Source organism: Vombatus ursinus, unplaced genomic scaffold (assembly GCF_900497805.2).
Source record: "Vombatus ursinus unplaced genomic scaffold, bare-nosed wombat genome assembly UNPS02000582.1, whole genome shotgun sequence".
Classification (NCBI taxonomy): Eukaryota; Metazoa; Chordata; class Mammalia; order Diprotodontia; family Vombatidae; genus Vombatus; species Vombatus ursinus.
The window spans coordinates 35,892,658-35,910,605 of record NW_020940360.1 but is presented as its reverse complement, the minus strand read 5'-3'; the positions used below and the strand labels follow the sequence as shown (position 1 = coordinate 35,910,605).

The 17,948-nt window shown below is 38.1% G+C and overlaps 1 protein-coding gene across 2 annotated transcripts in view; it reads right to left on the bottom strand.

The window, feature by feature from the left end:
* AFG1L (AFG1 like ATPase) overlaps nt 1-17,948 on the bottom strand; it is a 176,142-nt gene that overhangs the window by 85,582 nt on the left and 72,612 nt on the right. For both annotated transcript variants that reach the window (XM_027856006.1, XM_027855997.1), the window contains exon 6: nt 16,738-16,837. In XM_027856006.1, the coding sequence (XP_027711807.1) occupies nt 16,738-16,837 (100 nt within the window). The remainder of the gene's footprint in view (nt 1-16,737; nt 16,838-17,948) is intronic.

Genomic DNA, 17,948 nt, shown 5'->3' with positions numbered 1-17,948 from the left:
GGGAGTGATCTAAGGTTCAGATTTGGCAAGGCAAGATCAGTAATACAATAAGGGAACAAGGGACTCGAGAGAAGAAAGTGTTGAGTTGAATTTGTTCATCAATGAGTCATGATAGGGAAGGGAAGAGCAATAGTAATGGTCTGTGAAACAACTGAGGGGGTCAAGGAAATGGAGGTCACAGTGTGAACAAAGAACAAGGTTTGGGCTGGAAGGCAGAGGGAGAAGCAAAATGTTAATAGATGGTGAACAGATAAAGGAATTTCAGAATTCAGGAACATGGAAGTGGTGCATTTGTGGTTGATGGCAAGATTAAGGTTATGACCAATTTTTGTGTGTGGCTAAGATAAGGTGGTGGAGTCAGTCATGTGAGATGAGTAAGCTGAGGAACTATGAAGTTACAGTGTTTGAGGGAGTATTAACATATCTGTTTCTGTTCCCTAATATGAGGGCAGGAGTTGGGGAAGACAGAAAGAATTGATTGGGTGGTAGATTAAGTAAAAAGATTAAAAAAGATTAAAAAGTAAAAAAGATTAAGTAAATCCCAAAAGAGGAGAGGTTACTAAGTGATGATGGTAGAGAGGGAAACAAATTTCTAAAAAACTAAATATGATTTTTCTTATTTACTTTATATAATGATTTTACATTGCCTTATACATTATATACATCTTCTCTCCCTTTGCTTCAAGGCCCTCAATAAGATCATCCTGGAATACCATTTGTTAGTCTACCTTTTCTGACCTATCATCCTCCTTATCTCCCAATTCCCCAGGCTAACATATGTTAACTTTGTTCATTTGTTCTATTTAGACCCTGTGCTCCTCAAGAACCTACGTTACACTAATGCATTGTTGGTAGAGTTTGTGAACTGATCCAACCATTATGGAAAACAATTTGGAACTATGCCCAAAGAGCTATAAAACTGTGATCCAGCCATACCACTATTAGGTCTGTATCCCAAAGAAATCATAAAAAAAGGAAAGGACCCACACATACAAAAATATTCATAGCAGTTCTTTTTGTGATGGCAAAGAATTGGAAATTGAGGGGATGCTCATCAATTGGGGAATGGCTGAACAAGTTGTGGTATATGAATGTAATGGAATACTATTGTTCCATAAGAAATGGTGAGCACATGGACTTCAGAAAAACCTGGAAAGACTTGAATGAACTGATGCTGAGGGAAGTGAGTAGAACCAGGAGAACACTGTATACAGTAACAGCCACATTGTGAGATGACCAACTTTGTCAGACATAGCTCTTCTGAGCAATGCAACGATTAAGACAATTCCAAAAGACTCATGATGGAAAATGCTATCCACATCCAGAGAAAGAACTATGGAGTCTGAATGCAGATCGAAACATACTATTTTCTTTTTTGTTGTTGTTATTTTTTGTGTTTTCTTTCTCGTGGTTTTTCCCTTTTGTTCTGATTCTTCTTTCACAACATAACTAATGTGGAAATATGTTTAGTATGATCATACATGTATAGCCTATATCAGATTGCATGCTGGCTTGGGGAGGGGGGAAAATTTAGAACTCAAAATCTTATAAAAGCAAATGTTGAATACTATAAATAAATATATAAACAAGGGTGGAAAAGAATCTATGTTACACATTGAGGTATTAGAGGACTACTCTCCAGTGGCTCCTTCTTCCATCTTGCACATCAGGTATTATGCATCATTTAAAGTCTTCTTGATATCCCAAAAATCTTTGCAAAATAATTAGACGATAAAACTACTCAATCTTAGGCTAAGTCATAATTCTCCAACAAATTGAGTCTGCTTATTGGGAAGGATGTCAATAGAGTTTTAAAATGGCTTTCTTCCCCTTTCTTCTCCCCCTACCCTTGAACTTTTTCTTTTTCTCTTCTTCTATGCAGATATTTAATATGAAAGTGGTAGAAAGGGACGGCAAGAGAGTCAATGTGGTCATGTAGATGGGCAACGTATCTAAATTAAGTGGGTTTCATGAATACGGTCTAAGAAAAGACAATGACAAAGTTTGTATAGGATGTAGTTTTTGGGTGGCTGTCAAAGCACAAAACTTCTCAACTTTTATTCTTCTGTTAAAACATCAACCACACTGGAGAATGAAATATGTTAAAATTCAATCTTCAGAGAAAAAAAAATCTTAAGAAGTAATTAGAAGCATAAACTTAAATCCTGGACCACAACACAAATACCACAGAAATTCAGGAAGTGCCTTAGAATTATTTCATAGGACTTAAAGCTACAAGAGACCTTGAAGACCACTTAGGCCAATCCCTTCATTTTATGAATGGAATACCTAAGTGAGAGGGGCTAAGTGAATTGGCCAATGTTATATAGGTTATGAGCAGCAGAGTCAGGATTTGAAACCAGGGCAACTGATTCAAAATCCGGTGATGTTTCTGCTATTTTATATGTCTTCTTACAACTGAGGACATAATACTGCAATTGATCGGTACAGAGGAATATTCTAAGCCTTTAGAATACCTGCTAGTTTCTAGTTCTTATTCTCCCACTAATTGGCTATGTGACCTTGGGAAAATCAATTCATCTCATAATGCACTATTTATGCATCTATAAAAAGGCTAAAACACCTCTTACCTCATTCCAAGGATGTTTGATAGCTTACCTAATTAATAGTTTGGTACTTTCTTGGCTTTAAAGAATTGTACCATTTTCTTTTGTCTCTGGGTTTAATTGTAAAGTAAGGAATTATCTTTGACATTAAGTATTTGGTTATATGAAATGCTGAACAAAAACGTAAACCTAATTATTGCATCTATATCTTGTTTTATAATCTGGAGGGGGATTTAGTAAAGTTAAGAGTTAAGTCAGAAATTCCATCTATAAACAAATAGAACAGTAGCTTTGTTATTTTTTTGTTGTTAAAGCTACTCCGGAGTCTCAAAGACTTTTATCTGTGTGGAACAGTGAGTCCCTAAGCTTTGGGATGTTTACAAATAAAGTTTTACAATGCCAAGAGAATAGGACCAATGAGGGTGAGTCAGACTTTTATTGCTTTCCTTTTCTCCTCCCTTTGCTCCCTAATCAATTATACTGCTCGAAGATACCAAAGTGTAGCTCTAGGAACAGAGGTAATGAATACCTTGCTTCCCCACAAATAATTGCAAAAGGACCCCTGAAAAGTGAGCGGAAATGGTGAATCATCACAAACAAATTTCAGAGATGGTATCTGTCCTTTACATTAGAGGAAAACTAGGAAGCTCTCTCTGGTACTACCACCCACCAAAGCTTCTCTGACACTGCAAACAACCACTCAGGTAGTTAGCAAAAGCCCAACTTGAGACACAAACCTGAAGATTCCTAGTGTCCCTCATCTCCAGTTTCTCATCTGGATCAGTCAGCTATTTAAAATATCTTTCAATAAATCTTACTAAGATACAAAAGTTTTGTGCATGGCCAAGATAAAATCCCACATTTCCCAATTTCCCTTAATTTGCCTTCCTTCTGTTGATTATCTCCAATTTATGTACATAATCATTTTCATGTTGTCTTCCCCATTAGACCGTAAGCTCCTTAAGGGCAGGAATGGTCTTTTGCCTTTCTTTGTAACCCCAGTGCTTAGTATAGTGCCTAGTATGCTGTGGGCACTGAATAAATGCTTGTTGACTGTCCACTGAGTTACCCCCAAAATCACCCATTTAGAGAAACTATTATTGCTAATCGATGGGAAGTAAAAAGTGTAGGAGACACTAATCATCTCTTCATTGATCCCTACAGACCCCAAATAGCACTAATTCAGTAGTAAATGGGAGAAACATAGGAGTGGGCTTTAGGGATTATAGAAAAGAAGTAATGGGAATGGGGCAGCAGAAACTTTCCTTCTTGGTCTGAGAATGGCATCAGTAAAAGGTCATTAAAATTATCTTTATCAAAAATTTCAAATTTAGTGGTATATGTATGTAAAAGCTAAAGATTCAGCAGTAAATATCAATTGGAAAAATATATTAATTTGGATCCTGTTTATAATTTTGTCAGTTAATCATAGATCTCTGAAGTTTAAAGAAAGGTTCATCACCAATACGTTGGCTACTAAGTGACAGATTCTTCGGCCCTCTCTGCAGCCATTGACACTGCTGTGCACTCTCTCCTATATGATACTCTCCTTTTTTGGGGGGGGGAGGGTTTTGGGACACTACTCCCTCCTGGTTCTTCTCCTACTTACCCAACTGCTCCTTCTCATTCTCCTTTGCTGGATCCTCATCCATATCACACTCTCTAACAATAGATGTCCCACAGGGTTCTCTCCTGGGTCGTCTTCTCCTCTGCTACTTCATTTGGTTATCTCATCAGCTTCCACGGATTTAATTACTTATGCGGACAATTCTCAAATCTACCAATCTCGAATTTCCAACTATCTTTTAGACATCTAAAACTGGAGATCCAGTAGAGAGCTTAAACTTAACATGTCTAAAAATGAACTCACCTTTCTCCATAAACCTGCTCCATCTCCTACCTTGCCTAATAACTACAGAAGGCAACACGATCCTCCAAGTCTCTCAGGCCTGCAACCTAGGAATTATATCCTTGACTCCTCACTATCTCTCACTCCCCATATCCAAGCTGTTGCCAAGGCCTGTCAATTCCATCTCTGGAACATCTCTTAAATATACCCCCTTCTCTCCTCTCAGCACTCTAATGCAGGCCCTCATCACTTCACACCTGGCCTATTGCAATAGCATGTTGGTGGGTCAGCCAGCCTCAAGTTTCTCCCCATTCTAATCTACCTTCCATTCAGTCACTAAAGTGATTTTCCTAAGTCACAGGTCTGACCACATCACCCCTCCCTACTCAAACTCCAATGGCTCCCTGTTAGCTCCAAGATCAAATACAAAATGCTGTATGGCATTCAAAGCCTTTCATAACCTAGACCCCTCCTACCTTTTCCAATCTTCTTATACCTTACTCCCCACCATGTAGTCCTCAATCCAGTGACACTGGCCTCCCGGCTGTTCCTCGAACAAGACACTCTATCTCCTAGCTCTGGGTATTTTCACTAGTTGTCCCCATGCTTGGAATGCTCTCCTTCCTCATCTCTGCCCCTTGGCTTCCCTGGCTTCCTTTATGTACCAGCTGAAATCCCATCTCCTACAGGAAGCCTTTCCCAACCCTCCTAATTCTAGTAACTTCCCTCTCTTAATTATGTTCTATTTATCCTGTATATAGCTAGCTTTATATATATTTGCTTCTTGTCTCCTCCATTAGATTTGTGAGCTCTTTAAGGGCAGGGGCTATCTTTCACCCCTTTTTGTATCACCAGTGCTTAGGACAGTGCCTGGCATATTGTAGGCTCTTAATAAATGTTTATTGACTGACTGGTGATCCCTGAAAAAAGAGAAAAGTTATAAAATAGCTCTCAGTTCTCTGCAGTCTCCTTATGCTACCAATGTCACAATGGTAGAGTTGGCGGGGGTGGGGGGTAGAGGGGGAAGGAGATGAAAGATCTATAAACATTAATTAATTTGAACAGCTTTATTCATGTTTCGTTTTTATATTTCAATCAGTCACTCCCAGTTATCCTTCCCACTCCACCCCTACCACTCTCTTGTAATAATAAAAAATAGTCAAGCAAAATTCAATAACAGAGTAACCCAGTCTGATAGCATATACAACACTGTAGCCATAGTCCCCAACCTAGTCAATGAAAAGAGGGAGATATTTCCCATCAGGGGTTGCTTGGTTTTGATTCCACAGAACAACATGTGCCCCCCAGGATAAGTCGATCATCTGAAATCTCATCGCCATGCAGACTGACTCAGTTTTTCGATACTCAACACTTTCTCAACTCTCTCAGTTGCCTCTCCCCTCTGATTGGAGGGCTGGAGGGAAGAACTATAAACTCCTCCCCAGAGCCTTCCTTTAGAGAGGGTCTGGAACTTTCTAGGTAACTCTCTATTTTCTATCAGTGGCTCTGCTTGGCTTCAACTCCACGAAACATTATACCCCTATCAGGTACCTGCTATCCTGGCAGTCCCCTCCCCTTTCTAGCTTCCTTTGTGTACTGCCTTCCCCCATTAGATTGTAAACTCAGCAGGACTAGTCTTTCATTTTCTTATTTGTATCCTTCTAATGCTAAGCGCAGTGCCTGGCACATAGCAGGCACTTAATAAATATTTATTGAATTTCAATTGAATTGAATTAAAGACATTTCCTTACCTATTCTAAGGATGGTCATCACAATAAAAACATTAATATTAATGATGATACTCTAATGTGAGATTTTTGTTCAATGACCAATGAGCTCATATACTATTAAAAGAACGAAATCAAATTAATGTGGACATTCTGGCCATAAATCAAATGACAAGGATGTTGCATCTAAATTTTAGGTAGGCTCAGAGATTCTCCTTGGAGAAATAAAGGAGTTGGCAGAGTTTGTTTCATTTCGTGCCCCAATGCAATAAGAAATATTTCATGGCACACTTGCTCCCCTTGCTTTATACCATTCATGAAAAGTTTGAATAAGAAGGTCAAGAAGATAACTGCAGTTTCTGTGCCAATATATCCCTCCACAAAACCACAGATTTGGAACTAGAAGGAGTTCAGAGCTCACCTGGCCCAACTCCATCACTTTACAAATGCAGGAAACTAAGGCTCAGGCATTTTAAGTGACTTGTTCAAGGTCATACAGGTAGTAAAGAGCAAATTCATGATTTAAGCCAAGTCCTCTGGACTTGGCAATTCCAGCACTTTCTACTATACCATGATTCCAATGAGACTCACTGGCTTCAAAGTGAATATGGCCTCAGGAAGAGATAGTAAAAATTATGTTGGAAAATCTGATTCAGAATCAAGATATCAAAGACCATTGGCTTGTGAGCTACTGTCTGTGAATCATAAATATGTGCTTCAAGGACAGAGTCCAAAATATCTGGACAGAGTAAGCAGGAATCACTAAAAAGATAAAACTGACTATATTTTAACAGATAGGAAGTGTCTGGAAAGTTATATTGGAGTCATTTCAGACTCAGCTGGGTATATACAGTCAGACAATCAACTAATTGGACCAAAGGTCACCAATGGCTCCCTGTTGGCTCCAGGATCAAATACAAAATGCTGTTTGGCATTCAAAGCCAAAAATTAAGAGAAAGGATAAAGATGAGAAGACACAACAAAGGCAGCTGAGACAATCTGGGATCCAGGCAAAATGGAAGTGAGAAGCAAAGGTGGGCAGGATACTGACAAAGAAGTACCTGGTGCTCTTCCCCTCTTATAACAAACAGGTGAACCTGGCCCTCGTTGTGGGATGGCTGGCAAAAGGCTTCCACAAGAGTGGAAAAGATGATGAGACTGTAATGGTAGCTTCCTAGTGTCTTACAGCTGAAACAGACCTCAGAGGTCACCTACTCCCATATACACCTGAGAACAAGAATCCTCACTACAACATCTTAACAACTAATGATTTAGTTTTCTAATAAAGGAGGAACTCACTACCCTCCAGAGCTGACCAATCTACTTGGAGACAGTTTTAATTGTTAGTAAGCTTTTCCTTATATGAAGCCCAAACTTGCCATCTCTGCAACTTCAACCCATAGTTCCTAGTTTTGTCCGCTGGAGATGAACAGAACCAATCTAATGCCTCTTTCATATAATAGCCCTTTCCACACTTGAAGTTAGCTGTCGTGTTGCCCATAAGTCTTCTCCAGGATAAACACTATCAGTTCCTTCAAAAGATATTTAGACAGCATCCCTCTGAATGCTCTAAAAAGTGCCAGCTACAACTAAACACAGTACTTCAGCTGGGGTCTGACCAGAGGAGAGAATTAGTGGGGCTGTCACTACTCTAGGCCTAGACATTGTCTCTCTTAAGGTAGCCTAGGCAGATGTTAGCTTTCCTGGCTGCCACATCACAAGAATGACCCATACTGAACTTGTGGTCCACTAAAACCCCCAGATCTTTTTTTCAGATGAAATGCTGTTTAGTCACACCTCTCACATCTTGTACTTTGCCGAGGTGACTTTTTGAGTGCAAGTGTAAGACTTTTTCAAGAAAAATAGCTATTGCCTATCACCTGGAGTGGGCACTTAATTATTGACAGACTTATGAATTATCGATAAGCCTAGCAGTAGACTGATTAATTTATCTCTATTAAATTTTATCTCTTTCCCTTAACTTTTCTGACATTCCCTGAATTTTGACAATTCAGAAAGATATGTTGGCACAAAAAGAGGTGGTTTAAATTGCTTGGCACAGCTAATAGGACTATTCTATATTTATCTCCTGCAAATGAAGAAATTTGTTATTTTATAAAGAACAAATAAATTCTAAGTAAAGCATACAACATAGGTTGGGTTACTGTGTATTTGGACAGAAATTATTAAATAATATTGTAAAAAAATTAGAAATGAACAAAACATCACATCTCCAAGTTCTATTATTTAGGTCTGTTTCAATTGAATAGGAATATGATAACATAATTTAACACAAAAAAAATGAGTCTGCCTAAATAACTGATAAGCCACAAAGAAAGTTCAGTGTAATCCAGGTCAATTTATCAATAAACGTTTATTAAGTACCCAGTATGTGCTAAGCACTGGAGATACAAAAACAAAAATTTAATTGTTCCTGCTGTCCAGGAGCTTACAATTCATAGGAGGAGCCAACATGAACATATATATATATGTATGTATAAAAATATACAAAATAAATGCAAAGCATTGTGGGAGGAGGGCTGGGAAAATCAGGAAAAAGACTCCTAGAGGAAGCAGTACTTAAGTGAAGCTCTGAAAGAAAGTAGGGATTCTAAGAGGTGGATATGAGAAAGGAGGCCATTCCAAGAATAGGGGATGGCCTGAGCAAAGGCAGAGTCCCAAGATGAAATGTCATATGTGAGGCACAGTATGGAGGTAAGCTTGGCCAGACTACAGAGTGCATGAAAAAATAATTTGTAATAAGTCTTGAAAAGAAGGCTGGATGCAGATTTTAAAGCATTTCAAATGCCACACAGAGGAGTCTATATATTTTGCTAGAGGGCAATATGGAGCCAATGAAGACTGTAACAGGAGTAACATGGTGAGACCTGAGCTTTGGAAATATCACTTGGGCAGGTGTGTGAAGTACCCATGGAAGACCTGAAATTGGGAGATCAATTGAGAAGCTTCTGTAATAGTCCAGATGAGAGGTCTGAACTGGGATGGTAGCCATGTCAGTGAAAAGAAAGGAACAGAGGCAATGTTTACTAGCCGTGTGACCCGCAGGCAAGGGCTTGGACAAGAGGGTCTCTCTAGCATGACTTCAAGTTCTAAATCTATGCTTCTATGAGGGAGAATAAATAAGACTTGATAATTTATAGAATACTGGGGATGAGGGAGAGGGAATAGTCAAGGTGACTTCTAGGTCTAAATATGGACTGAATGGAAAAATTGTGAAAGAAATAGATACCTTAGAAGAGGAGAAGATTTTTGGGGAAAGATTACAAGTTCTGCTTGGCACATAATAAATGTGAGATGCCTATAACCAGATGGAAATGTCCAGCAGGCAGCTGGAAATGAGAAATGGAATTCAGGAGAAAAAGTAGAGTAAAATATATAGATATGTGAATTATCTACATTGTTATAACTGAACCTATAGGAGTTGATGAGATCACTAAGAGAAAGTGTACAAAGTATAGGGACTGAAGAGAAGAATGAGAGTAGGAACGAAGAGAGCCCAGGGCAAATCTCTGGGGTATGTTCAGGTCAGGTAACATTCAATTGGGGGGGATAGGGAATGATGTTGCAGCAAAAGAGACTGTAAAGTCAGACAGATAGGAAGAAAAAACAGTGCCATGAAAACCCAAAGGGGAGAGAGCATTCCAAAAAACAGAGGATGGTCAATACCATCAAACGCTATTAAAGTTGAAAGGGATAAAGCCTGGGAAAAGGCCTGATAAAAACAATGAATCTTTTCATCTGGTATGCCGTAGCATTATTGAAGTAGCTGCATATTTTGAAACCTTCAAATGTATTTTAATACATTTCAAACAATTTGCAGTAATCTTACTTGAATGTTTATTTAATTTTCATTAAAGCAAACATACCATGCATTAAGCCTACATCATGAAGTCAGGTGTGGTGGCATATGCTTATAATCCCTGATGCTTGGGAGGCTGAGGTTGGTGGACTTCTTGAGATTGGGAGAGCTGCAATGGGCTAAGTTTTGTATTAAGATGGTGAGTTCCAAAGAATGAGAGGGTCACCAGGTCACCTAAAGAGTAGTAAAATGATGTAGGTCAGAAAATGGAGCAGGTCAAAATTTCTGAGCCAGTAAGAATAGGACCAGTTCGGTGAGTAACCCCTACATTTCCAGCCCAGGTGATAGTTTAAAAGATAAAAATGGAAGAAAAAAAATGCATATACCATGATAAGGTTTCAATTAGAGTTTTCTCTGAGAGATTTTGGTTTACAATATTATAAAGAAAATCTATTACATTGAAATATAGTTATCAAAATATTTATAGAACAAAATAGAACAAAAAACAAATTCACAGACTACAGGTTAAGTACCCCTGGTTTAAAGTATAGAGAAACTAGGAAATCAGGAAGAAGGACATCACAATAATTTGGGTACAAGGTAATCATATCATGAAAAAGAGATTTCTTAATGGCACAGACATATGGCAGTAAATCTGAGCTATGGAGTAAAGAAAAAAGGGAACAGGTTTTGCAAGTGACTATATGCAGAGGGTAAAGAAACAGAATGTACATGTATACTTTTGTTCTTCATATGAAAAAGATTATTTTATGGCATAAGAAATTTAGTGATTGCTATCTGTGTTCACTACTGAGGCTAAAAAGCAGTGAGGAACGACCTATAGTATAGTCTCCACTGTATTTGTAATGATTTCTCTGATCTATCATCATTGCTGCTATTTACAAAACTACATCTTAGATTTGTTCAATATTCAAAGTGCGACACTGTTTCTGAGTGCTACCCACAAGATCATTTTAGAAGTGGTTATACTTAGCAAGCAACTTGAAAGTACAAGGTGTCCCAACTAGCGTAAAACTATTACAGCTTAAAACTGAACTAAGACTTTTGGGACACACTATATTTCTTCTAGCCACTGCTTGTGGTCACCCTTCCTCAGCAAACCACAGAGCAGCTGCTTGAGTCATCTGCTCTTATGTATTCCTTTTTGCAGGCATTATCACTAGCTAGTTTCCCTTCAATACTAATAAATTGGCTGTGTCCAAGGACCTCCTTGTTTGTGATGAAACTGCTCAAGAAGCAAGATGCATCATCCATAGTTGATACAAGTCTCACAGCCGACAAAGACACAGTTGGACATTATCACTGCTTGGCACAGCTTCAGTTTGGCCCAGAGCTTCAAGCCATATTGGCACTATCCTCTTGGCCAATCTCCCAAAGTACATGCTTAGACTCTTTGATTCAGTTTTCTACTTCCTTATTAATCAGTACATCAGTGGTTGCCTCAATACTCACCTCAGTATTTCTGTGAATATCAAGAGGATCCAATTCTATCAATATTTTTCTTTTGGACAAGGTTATTAGAATGTCATATCAAGGGACATTGAAGGAATTCAGCTCAATATGAGAATAACAGAATCAAAGACCTAGAGCTGGAAGAGGCTTCAGAGGCAAATAAATCCCCCCACCCCCATTTCACAGAAGAGGAAACTGAGGCTCATGGAGGGTGAGTGATTAGTTCAAGGTCACACAGGTAGTAAGCATCAGAGGTGGGATTTGAATCCAGGTCCTCTGATTCCAAAGCTATTGCTCTTTCTACTGTAAGAACTTTCTAACTGAGGCATCATGGTAAGACATAGTAGAAAGAACACTGGATATGGCATCACAAGACCTGAGTTTAATTCCTGGTACTGCCACTTATTGGTTTTATGACTTTGAGCAAATCCTTAAATCTCTATGAGTCTTAGTTTCCTCATCTATAAAGTGGAGATAATATTTATACTACCTGCCTTGAGGTTTTTTTTTGGGGGGGAGGGAGAATTTTGTCACTGGAACTGTAAATTACTGTAAACTGCTTTGTAACTATAAAGACATACAAGTAAGATATTGTTACTTTAACTTGCCCCAAAATAGAAAGGAATGACTCATTAGTCATTGAGTTCTTCTTAAATGGAAATTTTTAAGGTGAGACAGGATGATCAACTGTCAAGGATATTATAGAAGGAATTAGTGAGTTAAGTGGGAAGTTGGATAAGATGAGCTCCAAGCCCTTCCAACTCTAAAGTTCTATGACTCTATGATTTTAAACATCTATTAAAATGTTGAGGTGGTCAAAAAGCTAGGCCCCCTCCTCAAAGTCTGTGATATGGTTGGAAACATAGGATTTATGTTCAAGAAACAATTAGGTAGCAATACAAAATAGTACATAATAATAATGGTAAGAAGTTACAGAAAGGCAAATTTTGGGTTGATATAAAAAAAAACTTCCTAACAATTTGTTGTTCAGTCATTTTAGTCATGTCCAACTTTTGTGACCCCATTTGATATTTTCTTGGCAAAGATACTAGAGTGGTTTGCCATTTCCTTCTCATTTGATAAATGAGGAAACTGAGACAAACTGGGTTAAGTGACTTGCCCAGGGTCACACAACTAGCAAGTATCTGAGGCCAGATTTGAACTCAGGAAGATGAGTCCTCATGACTTCAGATCTGGCACTCTATCCACTGTGCTGCCCATCATAATAATTAGAGCATAATAATTAGAAGTATACAAAGGAAGACTGTGTTGTTTCATGAGGTAATTACTTCTTCATTAATCAAGGTCTCTAAGTTATGTTTCGATCACAACTAGTCAGAGATCTTATGGAATGGATTCTTATTTAGAGTAGAAGGCCTTTGATTTCTCTTCCAACTCTGAGATTCTGTCATCTTATGAGTTAAACTTGATGAGGAATGTTAATGATATTTGGTTCAAGGCCACACCAATTCATTCAAGTTTTAAGGCCTAGTGTTGGGCAGGCCCCGTTCACCCAAATCCTCATCAGCTAAGTAGCTTCTTCTGCCACGATGCCCTTGTTAAATTTCCAAGGAAACCATGGAGCAGGACACATGGCCATGCCCAACAGCTAAATCACTCTCCTTTCTGCCCCTGCCTGGACCAACCTCCATTCAGTAAGTCAATCAATATAAGTTTATTAGGTGTTTACCATGTTCTAGGCATTGTGCTAAGTGTTAAGGATACAAAAAAAGGCAAAAACGCATTCCCTGTCTTTAAGGAGCTCACCTTCTAATGAGGGAAACAACATGTAAATAACTAGATGCATGGAAGATATAATGAAGATAGTAATCTTCTAACCCTTTTCAGATTACTATCTTCATAGGATTTGAGTTGAGCCAAGGAAAGGAAGAGAAGGTAGTTAGGGGGTGGAGCTGTCTAGGAGCAGGGGACAACCAGTATAGAGACACAGAGATGGGAGATGGAGAGTGAAATAGATGGGGAAACAGCAGTTAGGTCGGGGTAGCTGGATTGCAGAGTGTGTGAAAGGGAGTAAGTAGGAAATCGGGGAAGGGGCCAGGATATAAGAAGCTTTAAATGCCAAACAGAGGCCTTTACATTTGATCCTGGAGAACACAGGGAAACAGTGTTCACTGAGTAAGTCAGTGAGCTCTAGAGGCTCATGATCAGACCCACACTTTAGGAAAAAAAATACCTCAGCAGCTGAGGAGAGGATGGTTTGGCCTAGGGAAAGACTTGAGGCAAGGAGGCCAACAAGAAAGCTATCGCAGTAGTCTAGGTGAGATGTGATAAGAGCCTGAACTACAGTGATAGCTTTATGAGTAGAGAAAAAGGGACAAATATGAGAGATGCTGTGAAGGTAGGAATGATAAGATTTGGCAATGCATTGGATATATGGGGGTGAATGAGAGTGAGGAGTAAAGGTGGTAATACAGTAGTGGCCCTGGAGGACTGGGAGGATAGTAGTATCCTTGACAGTGCCAGGGAAGTTTGGAAGCGGGGTGAGTGTGCAGAAAGATGAGATCTCTTGTGGTCATGTTGCATTTGATATGCCTACAGGACATCTAGTTCAAGATATATAAGACACAGTTGGTGATGCAGGACTGGAGGTCAAGAGAAACCTTAGGGATGGATATATAGATCTGAAAATCATATGCAGAGAGATGATAAGTGAACCAATGGAAGCTGATATCACCAAGTGATACAATATACAGTGAAATGAAAAGGGTATCCAGGATAGAGCTTTGGGACACACCCAAAGTTAAAGGAAATAACATGGATGAAGAATCAGCAAAAGACACTAAGAAATGGGGGGACAGACAGAAGGACAACCAGGAATGAGCAGTCATGAAAACCTAGAAAGGAGAAAGTATTCAAAAGGAGAAGGTTATCAACAGTGTTAAATTCTGCAGAGAGGTCAAGGATGGCTGGGATTGAAAAAAAAAAGGTCACTGGGAAAATATATGAGTGGAAAAGTACCCTACTACCTCCCACAGGGTAGCATTCTCTAGGTCATACCCTCCCCCTATCCTCACTTTATACTCATAGGCTGGAGCCTCTTCAGGGTGAGAAAACACCAATCCCAGGTTCAAGGTACCCTGTGGGTCCACTCTTTTAAAATTCATAGTTCATGAGCCTACCCTCCTGTACCTTGACACAATTAGCTCAAAACAAAGGCATTTACTAAAATAACTTAGTAAAAACAGGTCATTGAACAAGTTGTAGTTTGCATCTTTTATCTCAAGTTCTAATTTGATTGTTCTTTTTTTCTTTTACAAAAGTTTACGTTATCTTACTTTGTTGTCTTAAATGTAGTTAATAATAGGCTCTATTATTTTTATTTTTGTTAAGGATTTATTCAGTTCATCTAGAATCCGTACTATCCCTCGTAGCAGTCTTTTAAACTGTGAGTTTTAATGATAAATTCAACATTTTCAAAAAATGTTGTTATATTTTTAAATGATATCCTCAAATTGCAGGATATAGATTTGTGCATATTTTTGTCCAGCTTTGTCATCTTTTTTAAGCTGCAGGCAAATTTGATGACATTTTAATTGGTGTTTTCTCAGACATAATCTTTTTCCTTTTTTATCATTTGAGAGATTCCTTATCTTTGTAATGTTGAAATTTAATGATTATGCGACTTTAGGAACTTGTATTTTGAATTTCTCTATACTGAGGTCCCATACATTCTATGCATCGACAGAATCACCATTCCAGGAAGTTTTGTCCAATTAGTTGCTCAAACATGGAGTCCATTTTTCTGTTGTTACCTTCCGGAATCTCAATTAACCTAACGTTCAATTTTTTTTGTCTGACAAGCCTATTATTTTATCACACATATCCATTATTTGCTTTTAAAGTTCTGCTACATTCTGAGTTTGTTTTTCAAATTTATTGTCAGTTCGGTGATCTTTGCTGTGACTACATATATTGATACTTTCTATCTTTATTGATGCCTTTGGCTCTTCTATGTTCCTTTGAATTTTCATTCATTATTTCACCCCTTCCATCTCCTCTACTCTCTCTCCCTTTTTTAAAAAATAAGAAACTGACTTTAATTGCTTTGATGCATTTATGATCCAACTTATTTTTTCCTTTTGTATTTTTACATCATTTTTAGTGATGTTTTAGTACCCATTTCTACTTTCATTCTACCTTTTGACTCTCCTATATTGAAGAAATCATTGTGTTAGTTTTTTCTTTTATTTACTCAATTAGATAAGTTCTATTTTTCTTTTATTCTTGTTCCTAGGGATTTTTTTTCCTTTCTCTTCCTTATCCTTTTGCCTCTTTTTTCAACTTATTTTTCCAGATGAGGGAGTCTTGGGTGGTCCAGATCCCTGGGAACTTAAGAAGGGTATCTTCTCTCCCCTACCATTAGAGTAGTGAAAAGACAGTCACCAAAAGAAGTATCCTGGTGAGAGGAGGGGATGGCAATGATTACTTCAGAGAAAGGAAGTCTACTTTTAAAGCCATAGTTTCTGAAGGTCACTGTCTTTGCAACTTCATATTAACTCCCTTTGGATACCTCCCTTCATTCCTTCCTCCCAGAACAACAGTGTTGGTGAAGTTGCTCGGTTGCTTCCTGGGTAGTGGCATTCACCCTCACCAAACTGACCCCTCCCAATTTTTCCCCTGCTCCCCACCTGCTCTTGCTTGTACGGTAGTCAAAGTATTAACAGAAATAGGTGAAGTCAGAGTTTGGGGACATCCTAGGCCAGATGACTTGAGATTGGGAAACAGGTCTTCCAGCAACAGTTTCAGCCTTCTGACTAGGGATGAACCTAAGGGTGGAAACTGCAGCTGTCAGGGCCTCCAATCTAGATGCATTAGTTATGGCAGAGGGGAGACTGGTCTGAGGGCAGATGTATCATTGGCAAAGAGTTCAGCTGCAGGTGGTGATAGGTGCTTTTTAGAAAAAATAAATTAAATCAAGCATTGCCACCTAGGTACTACAAACTAGCTCCAAGTCCTTTATGAAGGCATCATATGGAATGTGGTCTTCTTAACAAGTTTCCTTTATATCCCATTAAAGTAACAGAAAAGCCTGAGTATTTTTTTTTTTTTGCACAGACACCATTCTCTAGAATCAATAAAAGGTGTGCAGGTACATCAGGAATAAGAGATTCTCCTAGGTTTAACTGCTTTGAGTATATGTACATTTTAAAATTCACACACCCTACTGGATTGGTAGCCCTTAAGCGCAAGACACAAAACCAATGACAAACAAAACCACCAGTAAAAGCTCGTTAGTGTGTCCACCTAATTGGATAATACTGGCACAATTTCTGTTTTTACCTTCAGGTGGCCTGTTGGATGTTGCCACAACGACGACCCCATTTTTGAACAGATTTTCAAAAAGCTGTTTCAGAATCATGGCATCAGCAATGTCAGTGACCTATGGACAACAACACATTTGTTTGATCTTGATTTCATTTCTGCTCTAACAAATTTGCTAATAGTTCCATTTTTTTTCTTTCCTAAAGGCTGAAAGTAAAATCCTGGAGAATGATTCTAATTATCACCGTGAAGAAAAGGGTAGATAATTAATAAGCATGGAAGTCTGTAGAGCGGCAGTCTTTTAAAACCTGTTTCCTCTTTATTGCAGGCCCAACATTTCTACCCAAATTACCAAATGATTCCCTGTTAACTTCTACTATACAACTACAGGTGGGAACTACAGAAAATCATCCTAAACATTTAGGAAACCTAACTAATTAGAAGCAACATAGGAAAAAAAAAAAAGAATGAAAAGAAAAAAAAAACCACACCGGCTGTTTTACATTTCTATTACCTTTCTAGCAAAGGTTCCCAGAAAGGTGACTTCCAATGGTCACGGGACTTTAGAAATAAGGACAAGTAGCCAGCTAGACATAATCAGCTGCTGTTGAAAATAGAATGATATGACATAGATACTATTGTGCAATTGTTGCACAAAACAATTCAACAGATGGCCCATCACAAAAATAAGCAATTTCATTGTTCTTTTTAAGTGCCTTCTATTACTGTCCATGAATAATCAAAAGGCACTGCAGTCACTTCCAGCATAGCCAGCCTCTTATAACCTTGTAAACACAAATATTCTCTCTAAAAAAAAAATTAGAGAATTGGTTGCTACAGTTAATGTTACAAAAAAAAAATCTGACAAAAACTACAAATGTTCAAATTATTTCCTTGAGCTAAGATTATAGAGTTAGACACATTACGGCTCTTTTCTGAAAAACGTTAAAAAAAAAAATTCCAGTGTAAAAAATAAGCTTAATTATAATGTTTTAAAAGGATTTAAAACACATAATTCTATTACTTATTATCTTTTTGTTCAGGTTAAGGTTAATATATTAACCTTAAAAGTAACAGTACAGTTAAGAATCATTCAAACTTTGAAGGGCCATTCATTAAACTCTTCAAACTAACAGATTTTAGATAATCTAGTTTAATGATAACTTGTGATATTCTTTTATGAGGACATTTTGAATAGTCTTAATAAATTTTTCAAACCTTTACTATGA